General features: G+C 49.6%; 1 protein-coding gene and 1 long non-coding RNA gene across 12 annotated transcripts; one reads left to right on the top strand and one right to left on the bottom strand.

Annotated features, from left to right (window-relative positions):
- 4933439C10Rik (RIKEN cDNA 4933439C10 gene) lies at positions 1 to 5,733 on the bottom strand. 2 transcript variants are annotated; one of them, NR_015585.3, is made up of 5 exons: positions 4,500 to 5,733; positions 4,074 to 4,195; positions 3,448 to 3,555; positions 1,636 to 1,732; positions 1 to 666 (listed from the first exon to the last, which is right to left on the bottom strand). It is a non-coding gene; the product is annotated as an RIKEN cDNA 4933439C10 gene (long non-coding RNA). The 2 variants fall into 2 exon arrangements; NR_135273.1 differs by lacking the exon at positions 1 to 666 and having other exon boundaries at positions 1,280 to 1,732.
- Zkscan17 (zinc finger with KRAB and SCAN domains 17) lies at positions 4,746 to 25,866 on the top strand. Of its 10 annotated transcripts, none has more exons than NM_001130529.2 (10): positions 4,746 to 5,222; positions 5,424 to 5,558; positions 7,132 to 7,238; positions 7,623 to 8,002; positions 8,286 to 8,466; positions 11,766 to 11,842; positions 17,539 to 17,671; positions 18,105 to 18,215; positions 19,158 to 19,271; positions 23,569 to 25,866. In NM_001130529.2, the coding sequence occupies exons 4-10, from the start codon at positions 7,673 to 7,675 to the stop codon at positions 24,318 to 24,320; spliced, it is 1,698 nt and encodes a 565-aa protein (NP_001124001.1). In that variant the 5' UTR covers positions 4,746 to 5,222; positions 5,424 to 5,558; positions 7,132 to 7,238; positions 7,623 to 7,672; the 3' UTR covers positions 24,321 to 25,866. The 10 variants fall into 10 exon arrangements, with proteins under 10 accessions (NP_001124001.1, NP_001277943.1, NP_766529.3 ...); NM_001291014.1 differs by having other exon boundaries at positions 7,576 to 7,709; NM_172941.4 differs by having other exon boundaries at positions 7,576 to 8,002.
- The last annotated feature ends 661 nt before the right edge of the window (positions 25,867 to 26,527 follow it).

Raw genomic sequence — 26,527 nt, 5'->3', positions numbered from 1 at the left:
ACAAAATGGAGTTTTATTCAGGCATCCGTAAGGAAATTCTTCACTTATAGCCAAAGGGATAGACATCAAGTTAAATGAAATAGTAACACAGAAGGACAAAGGCCCACCGCATGTTCTCTCCCAGGTTAAAAGAGTAAACTGACCTGCTGAGATGGCTCTGTGGCAAAGACACTGGCTAGCAAGCCAGGCGACCTGAGTTCAATCCCCAGGGTGGACAGAGAGAGCTGATCGCGGTAAGCTGTTCTCTGACCTCTAAAGTGTGTGTGCGTACCCACTCCCACCGCATACATAAATAAATGCAATAGAGCCAGGTGTGGTGGCACATGCTTTTAATCACGCAGCTCAGGAGGCAGAAGCAAGCAGATCGGTGGGTTCCAGGCCAGTCAGGGCTACACAGTGAGACCCTATCTCAAAACAAGTCAGTCTGTAAGCCAGCTGGAGCTTCCTGGGGGCCATGAAGGATGTGGGGAGGTAGGTATATGCGTGATGACTCAACTGCATGCGGGTGTCGCTCCACAGCTCATCAATTTGCATCTTTATTTTCAGACTGGGTATCTCATCATTCAAGCTGACCCCAAACTCGCTCACTATATAGGAGACCATGACCTGATCCTCCAGCCCCCAGTCCCGGAGTGCGGAGATTACAGGTGTGCATCACCACTCGTGCTGGGGATTTAATGTAGAGCTTGGTGAATACTGACAAACACTGTACCAACAGAGCTACATCCTTAGCCACCCCCCCCCCCCCCACACACACACAAACGTTCTTTTTTTCATTAGACAGGGTCTCGCTGAAATCCCAGGCTATCCTTAAAGACTGGTCCTCCCCGCTTCAGCCTCTAGAGTACAAGGATTACAAGGGACAACACTATGCCCAGCATTTAATGATGTGTGTAATTAATATGTTTGGGGTGGGGGAACAATCTGCCATTGAGTTTGGCCTAACCCTGTTCAGTCTGGCCGAGGAAGCAAGCTCAGTCTTCTTGGTTTTTTTCCTATTTGTCCTTAAGGCACCTGTTACTCGATGACCACATATTACTAGCATGTTTTGTTTTGTTTTGTTTTTCGAGACAGGGTTTCTCTGTGTAGCCCTGGCTGTCCTGGAACTCACTCAGTAGACCACTCTGGCCTCGAACTCAGAAATCTGTCTGCCTCTGCCTCCCAAGTGCTGGGATTAAAGGCATGCGCCACCATGCCCGGCCATTTTCTTTTCTTTTTTTTTTTTTTTAAGCAATGCTATTTTTGTTTTATTGCTTACATATAACTGCACAATGAAAAATTTACATTTAAAAAACTTACTTTATTACAGTAACACATGTATAAGCACTAGTGAGACAAATGAGTCCCCTTTGAGGGAGTGGGGAGTTAAACTACTGGTTAAGGGTGGTATTACTCTAAAAGATAATGAGTTCTAAAGGAGGCTGGAGGGAAGCAAGAGGACCAGGAGGAGGGGAGAGAAGTGAGAGAGAATGAGTATGAGAGCTCAGGTAAGATCAGTGACACTACGGAGGCAGCTAGACGCACAGGATCACAAACATCAGAGGAACATGTAACTTAACCTCTTGGAGTCATACAAAAGAATAGAACCAATTGTATACAGCAAGGAGAACGATAAATACTTTGAGTATCCCGTACCTGCCAAAATAGATCAGCAATGAGCTCCAGCAAGTCCTAAAGATTCAGGACCTGAGGTGGCTACAGCACAGCTTGCACATGCATCCAAATGCGATCCCTGCAAATGTGGAAGAATCAGACACATTGTTTGGGAACCCTTGTCAAGAAAACCAGTTCCGTCTATTGGACCTAAGATATTCAGACATGTACTGTGGCTTAAGAGTAATAAAACTCAAATTAGCAGTTTCTAAAGCCCAAGATACAGGTATGATAAAAGACACATATATAAAGTATTTTGATTGTATCTGCCTCCATTCCCCTCATTTGCCCCCTCCCAGTGATCTCCCAATTTTTCTCAGCTTCCTTTTACTGTTCGCCAGTCCCTGGTGGTATTATTTCCTTCCCTTTTCTCTGTTTTCCTATGCAGGGTAGCCCTGGCTGTCCTAGAACTCGTGCTGTAGACCACCAGCTCTGTAGACCTTGAACTTGCACGGATGCGCCTGCCTCTGCCAGGATTAAAGCTGTGCGCCACACCACCCTGCTCCCTTCTAGCTGCTTATAGTTGGGTTTTCTTCTTAGGTTCCTCTGTGTCACCCCCAAGTTCTACCTCAGTGACCCGGCTAAACTTCTTCCTTTCCCTGTTTCAGAGAAGAGCTGGCCAAAAGGATCTAAAGGCCAAAGTATCTTTTCTGGGAGGCCAGTTCAAACTGGCTAGATCTACGCTAAGTTAAGGTGCCATGAGTCTTTAATCATCTGTAGCTAAGCAATGTCTCCAATCTCCTGACAGTTAATAATTGCCAAGGATCACAAAAGGAATAAAAAGGGACATCGGATTTTCTGGAAATTTTCCAGAATCCCCAGGAAAAAAAAAGTAATATTCCTATTTTGTTAGTTGGTGCCCCCACCTTCCTTAGTTTTTGCCCCTTGAGATAAGAGTCTAGCCTGGGCTGCCTTGCTACTAGACATGCAGCACAGCCCAGGCTGGCCTCCAGCTCTCCGTCTTCCTGCCTCAGCTTCCCAGGTGCTGGGACTCACAGGCATGCACCCAGGCAGTCGGCCCCCCTCAGTTACACCATAGCTAGAGTACTCCCATGGCCAAGGGGTAGGAAGTTGACTTTCAAGTCTGTTTCCCATTCTTGGCAAGAGTCAAAGTCCCGGGCTGGAGAGATGGCTCAGTGGTTGAGAGCACTGACTGCTCTTCCCGAGGTCCTGAGTTCAAGTCCCAGCAACCACATGGTGGCTCACAACCATCCATAATGAGATCTGATGCCCTCTTCCAGTATGTCTGGAGACAGTTACAGTGTCCTTACATATAATAAATAAATCTTTAAAAAAAAAATCAAAGTCACACTCATTTTAAGGCTGTCACTCTGATGGCAACAGAGATGGGGGGATCATTGGGACCACAGAGCAGGGTTTACAAGTGTCATCAGGTACTTCACCCACAACTCCTGACAGAACCCTGCTTGTTACAGAGTGAAATGCCTTTCTGTGGCTGCCCCAGGGCCCCATCACCTCAACTCCTTCATTTCAAAGACCACCTTTGCCAGGATGCCTGACACACCTGACTCCTCAATACAGCATGGTAACAACTCTCAGGCTCTGCTCAGAACTCAGTCCTGAGGTTGCTGTTCTGATTCAGTTTCCCCGTGGCTCCACTGACCAGAGCTCTGCTCACTATTCGCCCTTCCGATGGTCAGTGGGGTGCACAGATGCGCCCAGGATCTGGATGGGAGTGGCAAACTGCAGCTGTCTTGCAGACTCTCAGTACATATTCCCTGAATAGCCTCACAATGAAGCAGACAGCATCAGTCTCCTGTATGAGGGAGGTACCTGAAGCACAGAGAGGTCACGCAGGCCTTAGATCACCTGACTGCGCCTTGATGGGTGTGATTTAACACAGGTGCTCCGATTCCAGTCTATTAGTCCCTATTCCAGGTTCTATGCAGAAGAAACACAGAAAGAAGGCATATTAGGAGTCATTGGCGGCTTCTGAACAGCGAGAGGGGACCTAAATCCTGAGAGTTGTGAGCTCAGGGGGAGAAACTAAAGGGAAAGTGTTTGTGGGGGGAGAAAAATCCCATGTATCAGCCACCTCCTGGCGCTGCATTTTACCTGCGTGAGGGCTCCAATAAGTGCGCCTCTGAGGAATCCAAGTATTGAGCAGCCACCAGGCAGGAGCCTAAACAGCAGCCCTTCGGGATACACAACTGGACTAATCACTAGGCTTGACTCCCCAACGGGGTCTTTGGTCATTCCAGGCTGTGCTTCCTGGCTGGTGTTTTTGAAAAGGGATTGGCATGGATTTGTAAGTCTAGGTGGCTCCTATTGCTCTCTGTGAGCCTTAAGTCCCAGCCTTGGGTGACCCTTGCTTGCTCAGCGTTCTTCTGCACTTGGGGAACAATCATCCACTTGACTCACCTCCTAATGTCCCAAAACCTCGACCCTTAACTCCATACCTACTAGTCGGAAGAGATTGTCCCAGTCCCAATTATTAGAAGGAAACGGAAGCACGAAGTCTGCCGGTGGTGGGGTGTCTCTATCAAACCACCTTCTTTAAGGGTGACTTCCTACCATGTACCTTCGAAAGAGAACCAGAAAGGGGAAAAAAAATCAGCACAGTAGCTCACTTCTAGGCAGATTTTTCTTTGCTTCCTCCCTTTGACAGTCCGGCTCCATTGTCCAGCCCGAGGGAACTGAGGGAGGATTTGGACTCTACTCAACACAGGGTAGATGAGGCAGGAATAGGTTCCAATGCCCTAGTTCTTGGTCACCTCTCACTCTCCGTGACTTAAGTCACTCTGTCCTGTGTTTATGCATTAAGCCAGCGACAAGCTCCCCAACTCATACTCTCAGGATTGGCAACCTTCTCTCTCCGTACTCACCAGGACTATCCTGGTGCTCAGAGGGACCCAGAGTGCTACAGTCTTCCTTAAACAGAGAAATCGTAGATCATCTCCATGCCACGAAGCCGCGGGCCGCTGCTTCGGCGAGCACCGTGGATCGCTGGGTCTGCATTTCTCCAGTCCTACCGATTTGGGTGGCTCTGGCAGCGTTGGCTTTGAAATGGAATTGCGGCTGGAAGGGATTGGGGCACAACAGCACACACGGGATGCAAATGGTCACTGGGAGATCCCCTTACACCTCATCCCTCCTCCTCCCAATTCTGGCATTTCGCCAGCGCCGCCAGACCAGCCCTTCCCTGCGCCCACACAAGAGGAGCAGAGAAGAGCAAAGCCCCAAGCCGGCCTCCCTGGCTGGTGGCCGCGCGAACTGGCCCCCAGCGCCCGGGTCCCGCCGGGGCGCGCGCGCGCATCCCGAGCCCGCTAGGAAGGCCCACAAAGCTAAAGCCCGGGCCCCGGGCCCAGGCCGGGAGAGCACGGAGCGGGGCGGGGCGGGGCGGTCCAGGCGGGCCGGGGGTGTCGGATGTCACCCCCCCGCGTACACCTCGGCCAGGAGGCGGGGAAGCGAACCACTGAGATGAGGAGACCTCCTCGGTCCTAGAGCGGTGCAGGAAGTGTCCCAGGGGAGGGAGCCGGAGGGCTCCGGCCTTTCCTTTCCGCGGCGGCCCGGCCTACGCGGCCCGCCAACCGGGACGCTGCGCAGCGGTGAGTATACTGTGGCCCGGCTTCCCATGCCCCGCTGTCTGAACCCGGAACCCGCTCCCCACTTCCCGCGCTCTGATCCCCAGCCCGCGCCTGGGTCCTGCTCCCTGTTCTCCTCTTCCCGCGTCCGGGCCCAGATCCCTGCTCCCAGAGCCGCGTCCTCATAGGTGCCCTCGGGGATGAAGCAATACAATTCTCTTCCAGGCGTCTCCCTTCGCTCCCAAGCCCAGCTGATGCATTCTAGAGGATCCCGAGACAGGGTTGGCCTGGCCAGGGACCGAGTCTGGCCCATGCATTGGAGCCGCCTCTGCCAAAACACCAGAGAGACCGAGCTGGAAGGTGAGGATCTGCTCGCCTGCTGTCCCGGGCTTCGAAGGAAAGAGCCAGCAAATCTGAAAGAGTGGAAGCGACAGAAACCCCATAGTTCTCCTGGCCTAAAACACCCTCCTCTTCCTCCTCCTCCTGCTCTTCATTCCTTCCCTGGGATCCTGCGCCTTCAATAACTGCTTTGGGCAAGCCCCGCCCCTGCGGGAGCCCTCCCCTCCCTAACGGTAGTTCATTCATAAAGCTTCCGCTCCCGAGGCTCCTGCGCGCCAGGTGCCAGAGTGACAAAGAGGCACACGCTTGTCTGGCCTAGGGCTCTTTGAGAGCAGTCCCCCAGCAGAACCGGGTGCTGAGGGTGGGACCCTGGACACACTATCCTAAGTGTAGACCTGAGCCATTCAGGGCCCAGCAGGTGGGAGACAGTGGGCGGAGGAAGCAGGAGAGAGCGGGCGGGGCCCGGATTGGGTTCTTAATACGGGAGTAAGACGTGAGAGTAGTCGAGGTTCACAGCCTGTTGCTTTCAGAAGCTCGCGTCGGGTGTCTGCCTTTACTTCGGCAATCAGAGGAATACAGAAAAGTTGAGGTTCCAGGTTGTTATTCGGTTGCTTGGTGGCTTTCTGGTATCGCTTGTCTTCCAGCAAAGTGGTGCTGCCCCGCTGGGAGTCTCTTCCAGGTGAGGGTGTAAAGGGCCAGGCAGTGAGCGGCCCTGCCTGGGCTTTTCCGGAATCCCGAGAGCCCAACTCGGTGACTCCGTTTACCTTTTCTCCGAGTGTTCCAAAGTGTGGGTCAAGTGGAGAGACCGTGATATACTGTGCCCCTGGTGTGTTTGCTGGATTGTGTATGTGATAGTCGGGCTGAAAGCCTGGCGGTGACTGCCTCCTCTCTCATGACCAGGAAGGGCCACAATGTCACTATGTGTACCACTGCCTTAAGGAGAATCTGGAGAAAACAAGGGATAGGCTCAGACGGAACACTAGTAGCTTTTTTTTTTTTAGCCACATTTTTAGGTACTAAAATATAATTACATAACTACCCCCTTCCCTTCCCTCCAGCCCCTTTTACTCACACACACACACACACACACACTTATGCACGCACCTGCACACTTAACTATATAACAAGAACTTAAAAATTTTTTTTGAGATTTAAATTTTTAATAACATGTATACCTGTGTAGATATCTTTGTGTGAGTCTATGCCCTTGGGTGCGGTGCCCATGGAGGCTCGAAGAGGGTGTGGGAAACACTTACAGGACTTTGTGGACAGAGGGAAAAGTAGTGTGTACTCTCAACCAACCACTCAGCTGCTTCTGCAGCCCCTGTGTTGGACCAGGTGCGTGTAAGGCTTGTCATAAAGCACTGTATGGGGAAGAGGCACAGTCTTAGCTGCAACTCTGACACTGAGCTGTACCCCCAGGCCTAGCATTGGTGGTTTTAAATACAAGTCTTACTTTAACGCTCTGAGTTCCTTCTGTACCTGGGAGTTTTTGTCCTTGCCAGCACAGAGTGAAAGTTTCTGTCCCTGGCAGAGTGACATTGTTCCACGGTGGTCTTGCATAACTTCCCTTGCATATTTTTTTTTCCTCCAGTTCAATTTGTGAAGACCTCAAGAACAGAGACGGTGACTTCGACTCCAAAGCTTCAAGATTGTGGCCTGCTGGGGCTATTATCCTCCAGGAGGACCTGTCCATCAAAGGTATCACAAACCTTGGTTACACATAGATGCCTGTGGCCTCCTTGTTCTCCTGGGGTACTGGGAATGCCAGTGTCCTGTTGAATCGCCACCACTTTTCTCCCAAATGCCCTGCCTTCTTTACTGCCACATGTTAGGGGACTCCTCATGGAGTGATGGCTTGTGGGAAGGGTCATCTTTCTTTCGGTTCCCATGTGTAAGGACCAGCCACACCAACACTTCGTACATTTCCCAGGAATTCCTCAAAGGGCTGGTCTCCCATGGGCTCTGCCTAGCACCCCCTCAGAAGTGGCCACAGGAGACCAGAGCATTGAAGCCAGTGATTTCTGTTTGGAAATAGGGTCGTCTTCTGCCGCTGACCCCCATCAAATCCCATCATGCCCACAGCCCTGTGCCCACGAGTCTTGGCTCCAAAGGAAAGTGAGGAGCCCAGGAAAATGAGGAGTCCTCCTGGAGAGAACCCCAGCCCTCAGGGTGAGCCTCCCAGCCCAGAGTCCTCTCGACGCCTCTTCCGCCGCTTCCGCTACCAGGAGGCCGCAGGCCCTCGGGAGGCCCTGCAGCGCCTCTGGGAGCTGTGCCGGGGCTGGCTGAGGCTCGAAAGGCACACGAAGGAGCAGATCCTGGAGCTACTGGTGCTGGAGCAGTTCTTGGCTATCCTGCCGTGGGAGATCCAGAGCTGGGTGCGAGCCCAGGAGCCTGAGAGCGGAGAGCAGGCTGTGGCTGCAGTAGAGGCTCTGGAACGGGAGCCAGGGAGACCCTGGCAGTGGGTGAGCACCGGGCGTCTGGGAGAGGGGAGCCCTTGCTGACCCTGTGAGACTTCTGACCCCAGATGAGAAATTCTGTCCAGACCCAGTTTGCTTTCTTTCCTAAGAAAGCAAACATTACTCTCTATGAAGTCTAAGTTGAGATGATTGTTACCCATCAAGTCCATGGATGGCAAGACCAGAAAGGGAGAAGGCCTACACAGATCTGTGCAGAGCCTATGGGCCGGGCTTTATCATACTCCTCTCTCTCTACCTGGCCCTGATCTGCTGCTTTCTGGGATTGCAGCTCAAGCACTGTGAAGACCCGGTGGTGATTGACGATGGCGACGGGCCTGCTGCGCCTCAGGACCTGGAACAAGAACGAATGTCAGCAGAGTCCCAGAGCTACCCTGATGCCCCGCCTGGGGCTCTAGTACAGGGCACTGGGCTTCTAAGCAGATCACCAGGCCAGCCTAGCGAAGACTTAGGTATGCAGTCTGTAGTGTGAGCTTGAGAGTTGAATTATACACTACCAGTGTGCTTGGGTGTTGACTAAAGTGATGGCCTTTTTACATTCTGTTTTCTCGTCTCCTCTGAACTGTGCACGATTACTGTGTTCTGGGTCTTTCTGCAGAGCAACCGACACAGAGTCTCTTGGTATTGAGTCCTCCCAGAGGGAAGGCCTGTGTGAACAGATGGTGTGAGATTATATGGTCTTCTTTCTTTGAGAGTATTCTCAGTGGAGACAGAGAAAGTCACTGTAGAACCAGGACCTGTGGCCTGATCTGAGCATGGCTCTGTCTTCTGTTCTCTCGAAACCACATTTTCTTGGCTAGGTTACTCTGCAGCTATAAGAACATCTAAAATCCCCTGGGAGAGAGCAGTAGCCTCTCCTGCAGATGGCTCCAGTGCCCTGTGGCAGGGTTTGAGTATCTGTTTAAACCATCCAACAGCTGCAAAGAGGGGGGAAGTGTTAGACTCAAAGCCTGAGCCATTGTTCCTTTGAGTTACAGTAGGTCATCTCTAGGTTCCTTGAGGTTTGCTTCCCCAAGGCCCCTCAAGGCCCAGGGACCCCGTATCCCTCTTATAAGCCTTGCCACCACAACAGTACTCTTAATTATAATGGAAAAGGTGCATTTTTGAGATTTTTTTTTTGTTACTTCTGGCGTTGACTCTGTTCAGTGGTTGGAGGTACAGCTCTGTGGTGGACCATCTGCTTAGCGTGCACACACCCCTAGTTCCGTCTCCAGCACCTTATCTAGACTAAAAACAAAACCTGCTTCTGTTTTTTCTTGTTCTCCTTTCTTCCTCTTCCCATCCCTTCCTCAGGCTGCCCTCAAACTGGTGAGTCTCCTACCTCAGCCTCCTGAGTGCTGCAGTTACAGGCCCACTCAACCATAGTTGGCAATTAGAGTCTTTTGTTTTAAAAAAAAAGAAAGTGTGTGTGTGTGTGTGTGTGTGTGTGTGTGTGTATGTGTGTGTATATTTTCCTGCCTGCCAGTGTTTACTGACTTCTGTACAAATCAGAACTCTTCTGTCCCTCTGGCTGGAAGGACCATCTGTGTTGATGCGGTGGCACTGCCCACCTGTGTTCTACACGTTGAATTGCTTCTCCAACAGCAGTTAGTTTCTTCTCTCATGGCTGTGAGGTTGACTGGTCAGCCTTGGGTTCTTCTGAGCCTCCTTGAGTTAGCAGACAGACAACCACTCCTTGCTGTATCTTCCATCTGCCTGTCTTCTCGATAACCCTCCTTAGTGACACCAGTTAGGTTGAGTTTGGGCGCATGCTCATGAACTCATTTTAACTTAATTGATTCTTTAGAGAGCCTTCCTCCAAATACAGTCACATTCTGAGGTGCCTAGGATTAGAGCTTGTGAATTTACAGGGACCATAGTTCAAATATATCAGGCACTATAAGGAAAGGACCATTCCCCCAAGTCAACACTACTGTGCGAGCAGCCGTTATATACATATGAGCCCTTCTAGGGGAGGGATGCCCAGGGAGAGGCCTGCTGTGAGGGATCTTCTAGAACACCAGTTGTGTCCACTCAGACTTGGGTTGCTTCCTTGGGCAGTACTCGATACAGAATTTCCTGATGTCAGCAATTGGGAAGACATTTAACACTAGGACGACCTACTAGCTTCTAACTGTGATGCTCTTCTGCCAAAGTAGCCTCTGGGTAGAATGAAACGTTGATCCATCCATAATAGGTGGCAGGCACTAGGGAGCAGAATTAAACTTTTCTTCCAGATATAAATTCAGTATATGAGCAAGATTGAGCGGTGCTTGTCATCCCGTGCTGTGTCACCCTGTGCCCGCTCTGGTTCTTAGGATGTGCTTTCCATGTTGCACAGGAAAGATAGGATGCCACCCTTCATGACTGAGTCGCATCTCAAGTGTCTATATGTTTGCTTGCATATTTTCCCCGTCTGTCTCGCTCTGTCTCTCTGTCTGTCTCTCTCATGTTGTTTTTCTTTTTGAGATAGGACTTCCTGACTGCCATGAAACTCTCGTTATGTATCCTCAAACTTGAGACCCACCTACCTCTACCTCCCACGTGCTGGGAAAAAAATTAAGAGACAATATGCAGCTGGATGTGATGGTACATGGCTTTAATATACATACATACTGTGCACTCGTGCACGCGCACGCGAACACACACACACACACACACACACAGTGTTAGGTTATGTTGTCCCTATTGATCGTCTTCTCCTTCCTTGTGTTCATTTCTCCCCCACTCTACCCTACTGCCCTCCTTCCCACCCAGGTGTTCTGTGTCCCTGTCCTCCCCTATTCTTAACCAATCTTCTCTCTCGTAGACCGTATTTTCTTATCTATCCATCTGCCGATAGACACTGTGATCCTCTGACAGCTATTGTGCCTGATTCCCCAGGGAACGTGACAGTGACTTGCCCCTTTGAGATTTTATTTCTTTTGTGGTTTCTAGTCACAAGAGGGATTGTTCAGTAATAACAGTTTTGTTCATTTTTTGAAGACCTGCTGTTTTTCCTAATGGCTGTGCTAATTCACATTCTCAATAAGGTACAGGATTCTCTTTAACTGCATCCACACTAACTTCTTAAACAGCCTTTTTTGGAACTGTGCAGGTGACAAGTTCACAAGTGGTCCACATGGGCCCTCCCTTCACTGAACTGCCAGTTTTAGCCTTTTAGCCTTCATTTAGGCTTTTTTTTTTTTTTTTTTATGTGAACACTTAATACCGGTGCAAACATGCTTTGTTGTAAATGTGATAGTCAGAGGATGACTTGTAGGTCCCTGGGATTGAACTCAAGTCATTGTGTTAGCAGCAAGTGCACTTTCTCATTGAGCCATCTCACCAGCCCTGTATTTATTTTTTGAGACATGGTGGTCTCATCCTAAAGGCTGGCCGATTCTCCTGCCTCTTCTAAAGGCTGGGATTACAGGCCTGTAACACTGTATTCTTAGCATATTTAGATGCTGAGACAAGTTCCTGGATTTTCAGGGGTTGAATATCAAATTGATCGGGCCATCCTAAACCCAGCCTTCCCTGAGATAGCCCCCCATTGTCTATCTGAAAAGACTTCCAGAACCCTGTGGTGGTTTGCAAAGTGCTCATTTTTCAAGTTATGGGGAGCAGCAGGAGTTTTCCTAGTTATGCAGGGCAACAGGAGTGGCTCCCTGTTGGCCCTCTCTGCTTCTCTCTCCTTGCACAATCTGTAGCACAGAGCCAGCCCTGGAAGTCTGGGAGGCGTTGGGGACCAGCCTGGCTCCCTTTGGGACATCTTTTCCATTTCTTCCAGTTCCGCAAGATGCGTTCGTTGTGCAGGAGCAGAGCATCAGGGATGCCCAGCCCGTGGCCACCTGCCAGCTTCCCCCGGTGAGTGATTACCAAAAGCTGATCTCTAAGGTGCCCCATGGGATAGTTTTCTAGGACTCGGGCCTGCCTGCTCTTTGCCACAGCATGTAGCCTTAGCCCAAAGAACCAAGGTGAACAGGGAACCAATGGGCTTAAAGATGCCCATTGCTTCTGCTGTTTCCTGAAGCTCAAAGTGCTGCTTGCCCGCCCACTTTAGAAAACTGCAGATGTACATAGAAAGCCACTGGAGGAGACTTCTCTCCTTTTCTGAGTTCCTTCAGTGGAAGGGAGAAACCACAGCTCCTTACTTCTCAAGGAAGGAAGGAAGGAAGGAAGGAAGGAAGGAAGGAAGGAAGGAAGGAAGGAAGCTTTAATGAGGCCATCTTCTCATTAGTAGCTGCATTTCAGGAAGAGAGCATAGTGGTTGCTGCACCGTTACATGACCAGGTGTATGTCACATGGGGCTTCCATGGTGTGCCCTGTCTGTGTTCCCGGTCCAAGTTTGCTTCAGTGTCCTTGGTGGGAGTGGGTGGGGTCGGTGGGTGGGGTCGGGGGGTGGGGTTCAGAGTGGGCACAGCTGGGATCTGGTCTCACGAGTGGCACACTTATTTATTTCCTTCCTTCATCTGACTGCCTAGGTTTTCAACAGACCTCTTAGCTTTCCCCTTTCTGCTGCCCTGCATGATGCTACACTGTAAAACACACACACACACACACACACACACACACACACACACACACACTGTGGGCTTTGCAGAGTATAGGACTGCCCCAGTAGAAGACTGTTCAGAAGAGGCAAAAAGGAACAACCCCATCTCCAGAATGCTTAGAGCGATTTGAAGTGGGTATTGAAAAATTCGCATACATAAAATGAGGACTTGGGATAAGACCCAAGTTTACACAGGTAATTCATTTGTTTCATATATATCTCATATGCAGATGAAGGTTATTTTGTGCTGTTTGTTTTTAAGAGTTAGTTGTTTATTTGTGTCTGCTGCTTACTTTCTGCCACCAGTCACTGACTTTGAGGCTAGCTTGGCCCCTCCCTTTCTCTCTGTAGCATCACTTCCTGTGCTGTGGCCTGAATGTTTGGTCATTTTCCCCACCCCCAACTCTCTCCATTTTTTTTTTTTTTTTGAGAGTTACAGGAGGGAGCTTTGGGGAGGTCATAGCGCAGAGTCCTCTAAATGAATTGGTGCTTTCATAAATAGGCTTGCTTGGTTGGTAAAGTTGTCTTGCTAGCATGAGGACCTGAACTCATCCCCCAGAACCCACATAAAAGCCAGGCTAGTAGCACACATTTAGTCCCAGTACTGGGGAGGCAGAACCAGGTAGATCCTGGGCTCCCCCTGCCGACTTGGTGACTTTCAGGCCAGAGAGCGACCTCCATCTACCACAGATGGCAAAAACTCTAAAGCTAGATGGGAATAAGGCCTGAAGTTATGCGTGTGGAGGTTCCTGTATTCACGGCCACACATGCCAATGTGTGTGCATGTACGGGCTAGAGAGGTGGCCCAGCAGTTAAGGCACTGGCTGCTCTTCTGGAGGACCTGGATTTGATTCCCTGCACCCCTGTGGCAGCTCACAGCTATTTGTAACTCCATTTCCGTGGTATTCAGCGCCCTCTTCTGGCCTTCTGAGGCACCAGCTGCTCAAGCAGTACACAAGACATACAGGTAAAGCAACCATATACATAAATTTTTAAATCCTTTTAATGTTTTAAAAGAACAAGGAGGTGGCACTATACCGATGGGAGCTGATGGTGGAGGGCTTTGACACATTCCCAGAGCCACCACGGACAGACAGCAACTGGAAAGTGTCTATAGGACCAGAGACCAAGGAATCCATGAGGTTTTGGGAGTAGGAAAATTTCAGGTTGTTCACACTGAACCTTCACTGGTTGTAGATGACCGCACAGGACAGGACAGAAACTGTCAAAGGGGAAGGAGGCCAGTCTAAGAACAAAAGAGTTTGGGGTTTGTTTGTTGTTTGTTTCTTTCTTTGTTTTTTCCCTTCTTTTGGGACTGATTTGAACACTGTAGCCCAGGCTAGCCTTGCACTCATGGCAGTCTTCCTGCCTCGGGCTCCCAGGTGCCAGTAGGATTATATAGTGAAGGCGTGTGGCACCATGTCTACCTCCTAAGTCTTGCTCCTTCTCGGCTGATTGTTTTCAAAAAGCAGACTCCACTGTGGCCTTGAGAGACCCTCAGCAGAGGAAAACAACATGGGGCAGATGGGTTTATTTTCCTCTGCTGGCTTAGCCTGAAACTGAGTTAGAAATGACCCAGTCTCTCTCCCTTCTCTAGCCTAGGACTTAGAACATCTCAGAATTTTTTTCTACCATTTCCTCTTTATTTTTAAAGGTTTATTTTGTATGTATGAATGTATACCACGTGGTTGTGAGTCACCATGTGGGTCCCCTGTAAAAGCAAGTATTCTTAACTGCTAAGCCCTCTCTCCAGCCCCCTCCTTGTTTTCCACAGGACTTTTCCAGAGAAAGCCTCCCAGGTGACTACTGTATTTTACTATGTGTGTTTAAAATCATCTTGTGTTCAGTCTCATCCTCTTTGGGGAAGGCTCAGTCCTAGGAAGTTGTTTTCTATAAAGGAAGGAGGTGGACAGACCAGATCTGTGATATGTCCTTTCACCTCGTTGCCACAGTGGTAGGAGACAGAGAAAGGGGAAGGAGAATATCCTGACACCGTGAGGCCTGGTCTGTATTTTTAGAAGTAGCTTGTTTTGGAAAAGTGTAGGCAGGTGGTTGAGTTTTTTTGAGCCAGCATAATGTGGTTGGAATTTGCTCTGCCAATTTACATAGTTGGGAGAGATAAAACGTTCAGCACTGGGTTAGAGAGGTGGCTCGGCGGGTGAGAGCACTGACTGCTCACCCAGAGGTCCTGAGTTCAATTCCCAGCTACCACATGGTGGCTCACAACCATCATCAGTAATGGGATCTGATGCCCTGTTCTGGTGTGTCTGACGACAGCGACAGTGTACTTATACACATAAACTAAATAAACTTAAAAAAAAATGTTCAGCACTTAGAGGGTGTAACAGTCAAAGGACTACAACATACAACTGTTAAGCCAGCCTATAATAGTTGTTATTGCTTTTTCTGAACAATGAAAATATTTAGTAATGAACTAAACATTCACTACCAGACTAAGTCTGGGGAAGTCCGAGAGGCCTGGGGGAGCTGGGTGGCTTCTTGTCTAACATTTTCCACGTGGATCTTTGTTCCCACACAGCAAGATACTCATCCAGTCCACCCACCTCCTTACTCTGTCACTGTGCACTGCAAGGCAGGTCCATTGTTTAGTTACTGCTTTCACGTTGGACTGTGGTGAAGAGTCCCCCATAAGCAAGCTGGTGGCATCAGAAGCAGCACCGCCATTGCAGGGCTTCCAGAGAAGCTCAGGGCTCCTCCTGCTCCTGGTAAACACTTGGAAGAATTTGGCCAAAGAGAGCCCCCAACAGAAAAGTAATTGCTTTGATCTAAGAAGGGTTTGAGGTGAGCACTGTTGGTGTCTCTGAGTCAGTATGGATACAGGCACACTGTCTCTTGTGAGCCATCTTGGATTGTGTCTCAGGGCCCATGGGTGGCCGCTTTCTCCCCAAGCACCACGGGTTTAGCGTGTTGTGTATGACTTGATGGTGATTAAGCCTGGGTCAGTCCTACAGCATCCAGGTTTGTCTGGACCTTCATCTTAGTTCGTTATAGGCTTAGTCCATTGAGGCGTCTTTTGTTTTTCGTTCAGTGTCTGCCTGTGTGATAATATTGTAGTTAATTTGAGGGTGTAGCAAGCATGTGAGTGAGTGAGTGGCCTGGATTGACTAGAGCTACTGGTTGGCTAGGCAGAAGGTGTGAGGTTGGTTTTGACTGGTGGTCCCTCCGAGGAGGAGGAGGAGGTGCCTCGCATGGCACCGTGAAAGCTTTGCAGATGGATGGCAGGCTAAGCAGTCAGCTCTCTGTGTCAGGGCAGAAGGGACAAGAATAAGAGCCCATAAGCACCTCAGCAACCTGCATGGTAGCACACGCCTTTACTCCACACAGCCCTGCATGGTAGCACACGCCTTTACTCCAAGTACTTGGGAGACTGAGGCAGGCAGGTGAATTCTGGTCTATACAGTGAGACCTTGTCTCGAACAACAGCAAAACCAAAAGGCTGGAGAAATGGCTCAGGGGTTAGGGGTACTGGCTGCTCTTACAGAGGACCTGGGTTCAATTACTAACATCTATCTACATGGCCACTTCAACTGCCTGTTAACACCAGTCCCAAGAGATCGGATGCCCTTTTTTGGCCTCAATAGGAACTGCATGCATATGGGGCGCAGACATATATGCAGGCAGACCACCCATACAACATAAATAAATCTTTTTTAAAAATTTAATTAAACCTTTTCTTTTTAGTAGCTTAAAATAACAATCTAAAACACAAGGACATTAACTGGCTTATGCAGCAAAATCAAAAAATACTCTCAAGAACAAAATTAGTGTCGAGACTGTACAGGAATCAGGGTGTCCAGCAGGAATTAGCAGTTCAAGGGGCTGGAGACAGCTCAGCAGTTAAGAGCACTTGTTGCTCTTGCAGAGAACTTGGGTATAGTTCCCAATATTCCCATAGTTACCATCTGTAACCAGTTCCAGAGGGGCTCATGGCTTCTTTTGACCTTTGAGGGCACCAGGCACTCACATGGTACAGATATATACATTCAGGCAACACAGTCATACACAAAAAAAGAAATCTTCTTTTTAAAAAAAATTATTAAAAATAATCAGCAGCTTATGACTTAGCCAGACCCTTGAGCAAAAGTCCATCTCCAGCCAGCACTAGCTCTCTGCTCAGAAAGAAGCAGAGCCATACTCGGTCGGCCCAGTGACAGGTGACATCCATCAGGTGGGAGAGTGGATTGCTCCTTTTGGTTTGGCCACAAGAGTCCTCACCAAGGATCCTGGTCCTCTCCAGGGTCTCAAGCACTTTCTTCTGAGCTCTGTTCCCAGTAAATGAAACCACCAACCTGGGCTTAGGTAGCTCACTCTCCTTGGTCCAGTACAAAAGGTGGTTTACCAAAGATGGTTCCTCCCTTAACAGCCTTAGTAAGTTCTTGGCAACACCTACAAATACCCTTTTCAGAAGCTAAAGAAGCTCGGGCCCCAGGGGAGGATGTTCAAACATCTGTGCTTCCCAAAGGGATGTATCTGAAATTGCAAAGAACTGAAAGTCAGGCTCTAGGCCAGGCAAGGTTGTAAGTTCCCATAAATTTAGCGGAGGCTCAATTTCATTTGTTCTTTCTACCAACCCAGAGGCCTAGAAGTGTAGGCACGGTGAGAATGTAATGATACTGGGTAGAACCTGGAAAGCCCCTTCCACCATGGTCTTTTTTGGGTTTTTGAGACAAGGTTTCTCTGTGTAGTCCTGACTGTTCTGGAACTCACTCTGTAAACCAGGCTGGCCTCAAACTTATGTAGCTCTGCCTGCCTCTGCCTCCCGAGTGCTGGGATTAAAAGTGTGCCACCACTGCTCAGGAAGGGCACCAAACCCAAAGAAGCAGGCTCTTTCCACACTCTGCCCTGCCCTGACTTGATTTCTTGCCTCTGAAGTCATTAGGCATAAGTGCCTGTGTTACATGCCACCTGGCCGTGGTATCCCACCATCAGCTAATACTCAGGAAGGCCCTGCTCCTCCTCAGCTGACACAGCCCTGCTCTACTTTCAGAACCGAGTCTCCCCATTTAAGGACATGATTTTATGCTTCTCAGAAGAGGACTGGTCCCTTCTGGACCCGGCACAGACTGGTTTCTATGGCGAATTCATCATTGGGGAAGACTATGCAGTCTCCATGCCTCCAAGTAAGACCTAGCTCCCATGCAGCCAGGTATATGGAAGGTGGGTGGAGGCCCCACTCTGAACGTGGGACGCTACCTGTGAGGTTAAGGTACCGTGGCTGAATCTGATTCTCTGTTTACCCTCTTACCTTGAAAGGACTTACTCTGTGCAGGACTCAGTTTCCATCAGTTTCCAGTCATTCTTGCTCGAATGGCCCTTTCTTTCTTATGTACCCAGTGGGCCTCAGAGAGATGGTCCTAAGCCCTGGCCTGCTCTGTAGCGTGCCTCCTTTCACCCTACCCCAATCTGTCTGTCCTTGTTCTCCTTTATAGCCCCACTGGTACCTGCCACAGCGCATTGGCCATCCCTCCTCAGTCTCCTCTGGTGTTGAACAGAGGTTACCCACAACAGCAGGTCCCTGTTAAAGGTGTCCTTGTCCTACCTCTTTGTTAATAGATGAGCCTCCAGTTCAGCCAGGCCACTCCCATGAAGAGGAGAACGGGTTGCGGGTCACAGAGTGGACGACAGACCTCCAGGATAAAGAAATCCCCCAGGCCTCCTGCTTAGGTGAGTGACAGTCAGAGGTGGGTGGACAGCAGGGTGGAAACCGATTGCAGCCAGAGCACCCCAGCATTCCTCCCCAGCTCCCCACTCTTGGCATTACCTCAGAGTCTTACCTTGACTCTGGCTTCTCGTAGAGAGTGGGCAGGCGAGGGGTGGCTATGCATAGAGATTGTATTCCTCAACCAAGGACTTGTAGAGAAGGAAATGTCTTCTGCTATCTAGAGTAGCCTTAGGTTTGTAATAAAGTCCTCTCTAGAAGAGTGGTCAGATGCATATGGCTGAGGACCCGGCACAAAGTGCAACCCTTTTAGACACTGCTAGCCTGCTCCCCACCCACTCACAAGAGTGCTTGGAGAATTCCATGGGGAGGGATGGGTGAAGATTCATTCTGTGTGTGTGTCTATGTGTGTATAACCTGTGCTATGAAGTGGCGTGGCCTTGAACAGAATCAACAGCAACCCTGGACCTCCATCCCCTCTGACCCCTGTGTGTGTGTGTGTGTGTGTGTGTGTGTGTGTGTGTCTGTGTGTGTGTCTGTGTGTGTGTGTGTCTGTGTGTGTATAATCTGTGCTATGAAGGCACATGGCCTTGGACAGAATCAGCAGTAACACTGGACCTCCATTCCCTCTGGCCCCTCCCATCTCTGTCCTGTAGGCTCAACACAGTCTGTTTGTGGAAGGTCTGTGTGCCGTGCAGGGCCTACCATGGAAGGTGTTACCCATCTGTAGTAGAACTAGAACCTACATTAATTGAGTCCAACTTCAGAACCTAGGTTCATGGTGTTTGCTCACTTGCCTTCAGGTTCCTTCACTCAGCAGAATGACGCCTCGTGCTCGCCCCAGAAGGAGCGCAGCACCTGCAGATCATAGCCTGCCTCTTCCTTAGTGGCTTCTGAGTAGTGATATCGGTATGTGACAAATCACTTTCTCCATTCTCTTTGGAAAGACCTTTCCAGCCTCCAGCCATTCCAAGGAGAAGAAAGAAGGAAGTGGGAGGAGCTGCAGGTGCCAGAGCTCCAGCCCTGCCCACAGGTGGTGCTCAGTCAGAGTCCCTGTCCAGGTGAGGAGCCTGGTGTGCTTGGTATGAAGTGGAGAACTGGGGCTGGGTATTAAACTGCCCAAGGCTCCTGCTGACTGCTGCCCTGCTCATTGCCTTGCCCGGGTGGACTGTCAAGGCTAACCTAGCACTGCTCTGTATGTCGTGAGTGTGCCTTTACCTGATTGTGGATAACCAGAATCCCAAGATGATCTCATTAAGAGGAGCTTCTAGAATGCAGAAGCTGCACGGTTGCCCTCCCTCCCTGTATGGAGTCTTGAGTCATGGAAAAGTAACCACCAGCAGAGGCCGACTAGTGTCCTGTCTTTAACATTCATATTTCTAGCTTCAGCTGCCAGTGCCAGGGACAGCTTCTGTGTGCTGACTATGAGAAATCACTTCCCAGGTTTTACTGGGTGTGGTGGTCTCTTCTTTATCTTTTTTTTTTTCCTTGTTTTTTTTTGTTTTTTCAAGACAGGGTTTCCAGGATAGCCTTGGCTGTCCTGGAACTCACTCTGTAGACCAGGCTGTCCTTGAACTCAGAAATCTGCCTGTCTCTACCCCCCAAGTGCTGGGATTAAAGCTGTGGGCCACCACTGCCTGGCGATGCTGGTCTCTTCGTTTTTTGTTTTGTTTTTTCAAGACAGGGTTTCTCTGTGTAGCCCTGGCTGTCCTGGAACTCACTCTGTAGACCAGGCTGTGCTAGAACTCAGAAACCCGCCTGCCTCTGCCTCCCAAGTGCTGGGATTAAAGGCATGCGCCACCACCTCCTGGCGCTGGTCTCTTCTTAATCACTGCTGACTCCTTAGCTCCAGCTGACCAGCATCAATTGTTCCAACAAAGCAGATGTTTCAGTTTAGTAGTTCTGGTCTCTTCTTAGTCACAGCTGTTTCTTCCCAACTGACGAGAACCATGGCATACAAATGGCGCTGAGCGTCTGTCTTTCCCCCCTGAAACATTACAAATGTTGCCTCTTGTGCACTGCCCTGAGCTGAACGTTAGTTCCCTCATTAGTTCACTAAGCTCAGAACACTCAGTGGCTTTTCCAGCCCAAAGTCCAAATGCCACCATAATCCTCCAGAGACTGTGCTCAGTCGGTCACAGCAGTGACAACCTTGCACCAATTGATTTTAATCTTTCTGTTGCGAAAAACACAATTATATCCTTAGTAAATTATATGATTTTTTTCCGATTATGTGTCTATCTGTGTGACTGTGTACATGTGAATCTAGTACCTTCAAAGGCCGGAAGAGTGTGTAAGATCCCCAGGAGCTGGAGTGACAGGCCTGGATCCTTGTGACTGAGCACAGAGCCGTCTCACCAGCCCTTATACAGTTTACTTTCTAAAGACTGTTCTGATTCAGCATCAGGGCCTTCTTCCTGTTGCTCTCAAGGCGACAGAGGCCATCGTATATATATCCAGAGACCCAGCCCTCCTAGCTTCTGTACAAGGTTGCTCTGAGACAGTAATCATGTGTCCATTATTTATGTGAACACCAGAGCTCCTATCAGCTGTGCTGAGGTCCTGAAAGCTGGAGTCACTGGCAGCCATGTATTTTTTGTAGTTTGTTTGGGGTTCTTATTGTTGTTTTTGTTTTCTTATTCTTGTTGTTTGGAGACAGTGTCTCTCTACAGCCCTAGCTGGTCTGAAACATGTTATGTAGACCAGGCTGGCTTCACACTCAGAAAGCTGCCTGCCTCTGCCTTTCCAGTGCTGGGATGAAGGGCGGGCTGCCGCCACAGCCAGCTTTTTTTTCTTTCTTCTTTTTTTTTTTTTCTGTACTGTGGATTGAACCCAGCCTGGGTTTGTGAATGCTAGATGAGTATTCTGCTAAGCCATTCATGCCTAAAACCTAGGCTTGCTTTTTGAGCTGATGATCGGGTCAGAGACTGGAGGCATATCTCATTTAGAACCTGTGCTTAGCGTGTACAAGGACAGGAATTTGGTCCCCAACATCACAGAGTAGGAAAGTTTGGAGCTCTAGCTCCAACTGTAGCTATTGCGTATTTGGACGCCCCACCCCCTTTCCCTAGGGTTTGGTTTTTTTTTTTTTTTTTTTTTGCTAAAATGAAAACTGACTAAAGCCACTTAAGAAAACACTGCCCATCTTCCAGTTCCAGTTTCTTTTCTTCAGTATCTAAATTTTCTCTCTCCAGATTTTAATTTAAGCAGCAAAAAGAAAGAAAACAGCATCTTCAACATAGAACATTCAACATTAGCAATCTCTTCAGCTAAATCTCCTTTTTATCACTTAGCTTCTTGTGACAGAATGCCTAGCCATGGCTTAGCCACGTTCCACCACTGGGCACGAATCACCTTCCCCTTACAGCAGGACTTCGTGCTGGTTTTCATCTGAGAGGTTCCTCCCAGAAGCACTTTAAATAGGCCTGTTTCTGCCAGTCACCTCTTCACATCTGTCAATAACACGCACCGTAAGCCTTCTCCCGGTTCCAAAGCAGCTTCCGCACGTCCCCATGCTTCTAATAGCTGTCCCCATGATAGAAAAGCCATGAGCCTGAGGCTGGCAGAGTAGCTCATCACAGACGGAGATTTTTTTTTATTTTCTTAAATGTGTGTGTATTTGCTGGTAGAGGTCAGAAGAGGGCATCAACTCCCCTAGAAATGAGTAATAGGCCCTTATGAGCTGCCCCATGGTGCTGTATTTCCCCTCTAAGCAGCTGCTACGGCCTCACACTGGCCAAGCTTTAAGCACATAAAAGTTTCTCTCAGTTGCAGAGACCACTAGTGCAGGATCAGGGTCTCCTTAGGGTAGGTTTCTTCCCAGGTCTCCCTCTCACCTCCCACCTCTTCACTGTGACCTACAGGGTCTCACTGCATCAGGTTTCCTCTTGTAGAAACACAAGTTGTGTTGGGACCTATTAGCCTCATTTTAACTTACCTCTGTCTTCTCCTATTTAAAACCAGTGGTGTGGTAAAAGGATTCATTGTTATTTTTTCCTGTATGTACTGGTGCGCATCCTTCCTGTCACCCGCTGCTCCTCTTTGCAAGTAGCTTCCTTTCTGCTTGAGATACTGAGTATTAGAGGCAGAGCTTTGTATGTGCCAGGCAAGCTCTTATACTAAGTTACCTAGGCTAGCCTTGAACTTCCTCTGTAACCCTGATGATTCTTAAACTTTCGGGTATTGTGTCTGGTTTTTTGTTTTGTTTTCTTTTTTCTACACGGGGTTTCTCTGTGTAGCCCTAAACTGTTGAGGAACTTGCTCTGTAGACCAGGCTGACCTCAAACTGCCTGCCTCTCCTCCTGGGTGCTAGGATCAAAGATGTGCACCACTACTGTCTGGCTCCATTCTTAAACTTTCAATCCTCCTGCCTCAGCCTCCTGTGCAGCTTGCATTACAGGGTGTCCCACCAGGCTGGCTCATTTTTCCCTTCTTAAGAGGTTTCTTTTCATTTTGTATCTGTGTATGCAGGTGGTTGCCTGTGGAGACCATCAGAGTCTCTGGAGGAGGAGTTCTAGGTTGTAAGCTGCATGTCCTTGGAACAGAGTGGCTGACCTGGAACTCACTCTGTAGACCAGGCCAGCCTCGAACTCAGATCTGCCTGCCTCTGCCTCCCAAGTGCTGGGATTAAAGGCATGCGTCACCAGTGTCCAGCAGCAGCAAGCACTCTTTACTAAGCTGTCTCTCCAGTCTTCCTTTCAAAATTCTAGGTTCTACATAGAAGTCAATTTGGCTTTTGAAAAGCTGTCCCAGATATAGTGGCACTCTGCTACCCTGAGGGTTACTTCAGCTGTTGAGTGTTTGAGTTTGGGGGCACAGTCAGTTTGGTTGGGACTGTCATAGATATTTCATCTCCTAGTGCATAAAGAAGAGACCTTTGTAGTCTACAGTAGCACTTTTTTGTTTGTTTGTTTGTTTTTTGTCTTTTCTTTTTGTTTTTTTTTGAGACAGGGTTTCTCTGTGGCTGTCCTGGAACTCACTCTGTAGACCAGGCTGGCCTCGAACTCAGAAATCTGCCTGCCTCTGCCTCCCAAGTGCTGGGATTAAAGGCATGCACCACCACGCCTGGCAAGTAATATAAATGTTGAAATTTTTCACAGGTGAGTGTCAGTTCTTAGAATTTTAAGTCCCAGTAGCTCAGGAAGAAATGGTTTTGAAAGTGAAGGATTAGGGGAAAACAGCAGGAAAGCCAGAAAGAAAGAGACAATTGCTATCCCAACAGCCTGTACTGGGCAACCAGGCCCTCAGGAGTCACCAAGGAACACTACAACCCCAGGGAGTCTGGGCCCACAGTTAAGCCTTTCTAAGTAGGGTCCCTAAGATCTGGACAGTTCCACTGACCATACCGGTTTCCTGTAGCAGGAGGTGACCCGCCAGCCCTCAAGAGCAGTCTGGACCAGGAGGTGACCATCGAGATCGTGCTGTCCAGCTCTGGGGATGAGGACTCCCAGCACAGCCCATACTGCACAGAGGAGCTGAGGAGCCCTCCAGAAGACCTGCACAGTGTCCCAGCCCACCAGAGCAACGCTAGTGCTGAGGGGGAGGTGCAAACCTCACAGAAATCTTACGTGTGCCCAAACTGTGGAAAGATCTTCCGCTGGAGGGTCAACTTCATCCGGCACCTGCGCAGCCGCAGGGAGCAGAAGCCACACAAATGCTCAGTGTGCGGGGAGTTATTCAGTGACAGCGAGGACCTGGATGGTCACCTAGAGACCCACGAGGCCCAGAAGCCCTACAGGTGCACTGCCTGCGGGAAGAGCTTCCGCCTCAACTCACACCTCATCTCTCACCGCCGGATCCACCTGCAGCCAGCCAGCCAGCAGCCCATGAAGAAGAGTGAGGAAGAAGCTCTGGAAACAGAGGGCACGGGTGCCAGCGACCTGCTGGAGAAGAGCAAAGCCAAGCTGAGCTTCCAGTGTGGGGACTGTGAGAAGAGCTTCCAGCGGCATGACCATCTGGTGAGACACCGTAGACACTGTCATCTAAAGGATGAGACCCGTCCCTTCCAGTGTCGGTACTGTGTCAAAACTTTCCGACAGAATTATGACCTCCTCCGCCATGAGCGCCTGCACATGAAGCGACGCTCCAAGCAGGCTCTCAACTCATACTGAGCAGGGTGTGGCCCCACAAGCCAGCCCCTGCCCCAGCACAGAACCCTCACCACCTGCCCTTTGCTCTCAGGTAGTGTCTAACTTCTGGTGCCATGCCTCTTGCTCCCCAGATAAAAAGCAGTCCCCTGCGCATTCCTTCTACTGTGCCAAAACCCAGGGAGGTGATCCAACCTCAAGACCTGCATCTCTGGATCTTCAGCCACTTGCTCTGGCCCTCAGTGGGGCTGGGCTACCCCCATCCCAGTGGTGTCTAGGGATGGGGTGAATACAGTAGGGAGCTGGCCAAAAGCCTGCACTGACGTCTCCTCAGAAGTCAGCCTGGGTTTAGTCAGGGTGTCAGCCAGGGGAGCATCCCACAGATCCACCGACGGCCAGGCCACTGGCCATCAGGAGGTCACATTTTGAAAGTTAATGAATTTATCCCCACATCTTCTTTGTGCCCCAAGACCCTTCAGAAATGTGTGCTGGAAGTTGCCTGTCACCACTCACATTCCTTCCCGTCCTGTCTAGGAGCTGAGAGCCAGGCCCTCAAGGCTCTTCTGGGCAAGCCCTGCCCTGGAACAGAAGCTTCTGTGAAGTCGTCCTTCATGGGTAGAGATTCCAAGGCATTTATTTAGCTTCCTAGCGCTGTCGTCACTAGTACTAAACATAGGCTCTTCTAACAGCACACAGCATTGTCACAGTTATGGAATTTGCAAAGCTAGGTCCGGTGTCAGTGGGCTGGTTCTTTCCGAGGCTAGAAGGGGGAATGAATCATTCTGGGCCTGATGGTCACTGACACTTGTCTGTCCCCGGGGACTTGTACAACCATCTCTCCATCTTTGCCTTCATCTCCGCTGTGTCAGTCTCCAAGCTTACCTTTTATACAAGGATCCCAGTCTTGGGTTGGGGCTCACCCTGTCTACTGTAGCAGAGCCCCACCTTCATCTGGAGTGGCCATTTCCAAATACAGTCACATCCTGAGGTACTAGGAGTCAGGACCTCAACACTGGGGTTTGAGTGGACATAGCCACAACTCCAGTTAATCCCATGGTGCTGTTGCTGTTCCTGCCTCAGATGAACCAATGCAACCTTGAGGCAGCCATTCCTTTGAATGTTGAGCTCAGTTGTCTGCTTTCAGGGCTGCTGTCCTCTGCCAGGGAGAATCTTCATCCATGGCCTTTAAGTTCAGAGCCTGAGAGTCTGGGAGTTGTTGTTGCTAGGAAACCTCAAGCAACCAAACACGTGGTCCCACACTGCCCTGGCACACTGGTGTTGGCCAGGCTCAGTGTGGCTGTGACTGGACCTGAGAGCTGCAGGCAGCCAGTGGGCTGTAACGGCTCTCAGCAGATAGGAGGTTTGGGAAATGAGTTCAAGGCCTCTGGTGCTCTCTGTCCTGATTTTCACATGAAGAAGCCTCTAGTCCAGACCCAATCAAAGACTCTTAAGACTTTGGAACAGAGTTTCTTTTTCTGCTCAGTGCATCACCCAGAAATAGTAAATGCAATAAAACCATTTGGTCACACCTTGGAGAAGAAATAAACTGTGGAAGCTCTTAGTTTCTAAATAGTTTTCTTCTATCCTTGTGTCTGGAGAGGGAGGCGTTGGGTCTCTGTGGTCAAGGGAGGGAAGCCTTGCTCACGGAGACCAGGGTTTTCTATTTATCCTGTCGCCTGAGCTTCAGTTACCCAGGGAGGGACATGGTGCTCTTCACCTGTGTACTTGTCAGCTAATAACCAAACTTGCAAGGGTTAATAAAGGAGGTGTCCGAAGCATGCACCAGATACGGTCAGGGAGCCCTCACTGCTGACCAGAGCCCGCCAGGGCATCACCATAACTGGAATGTCATTTCTACCTATGCTAGCAGCCCGGTAGAAGCTCAAATCCTAGGTTTCTTCCTCTCAGGAGTAAGTAGGAGTTACCTGTTTTGAGGAACAGTGGCAAACCTCCACTAAACGTCCTGTCCTTACTGGGTCACCTTAGTGTTCATCTCCCTTCTGGCTGCTGCTGTCTGAGGCCTCAGCTGAGAAGTGTCAATTCACTTGACTCCTCCATGCCTCCTCATAATGGCCCACAGAAACCTACAGGCCGACACTGGACATCCAGGCTCTCCAGTCCTCTGCTTCCCACAGCTGGTGCAGGGGCATAATAAAAACTCAGTGAGTTGAGATTCATGTTAGACTTCAGTAAAAATAGTGTGAAGCTGGTTATCAGAACACAGGTTTATG

This window comes from Mus musculus, chromosome 11 (genome assembly GCF_000001635.26).
Source record: "Mus musculus strain C57BL/6J chromosome 11, GRCm38.p6 C57BL/6J".
NCBI lineage: Eukaryota > Metazoa > Chordata > Mammalia > Rodentia > Muridae > Mus > Mus musculus.
Note: the sequence above shows the minus strand (reverse complement) of the source record. Positions and strands in the feature narration are given on the sequence as shown.

What these genes read in the sequence shown, in the direction of transcription:
- Zkscan17 (NM_172941.4), top strand. Translation starts at nt 7,613, where the DNA reads ATGCCCACAGCCCTGTGCCCACGAGTCTTGGCTCCAAAGGAAAGTGAG. An exon ending in CAGGGAGACCCTGGCAGTGG is followed by an intron (nt 8,003 to 8,285) that starts GTGAGCACCGGG and finishes CTGGGATTGCAG; the next exon opens with CTCAAGCACTGTGAAGACCC. An exon ending in CCCCCAGGCCTCCTGCTTAG is followed by an intron (nt 18,216 to 19,157) that starts GTGAGTGACAGT and finishes CTCTTTGGAAAG; the next exon opens with ACCTTTCCAGCCTCCAGCCA.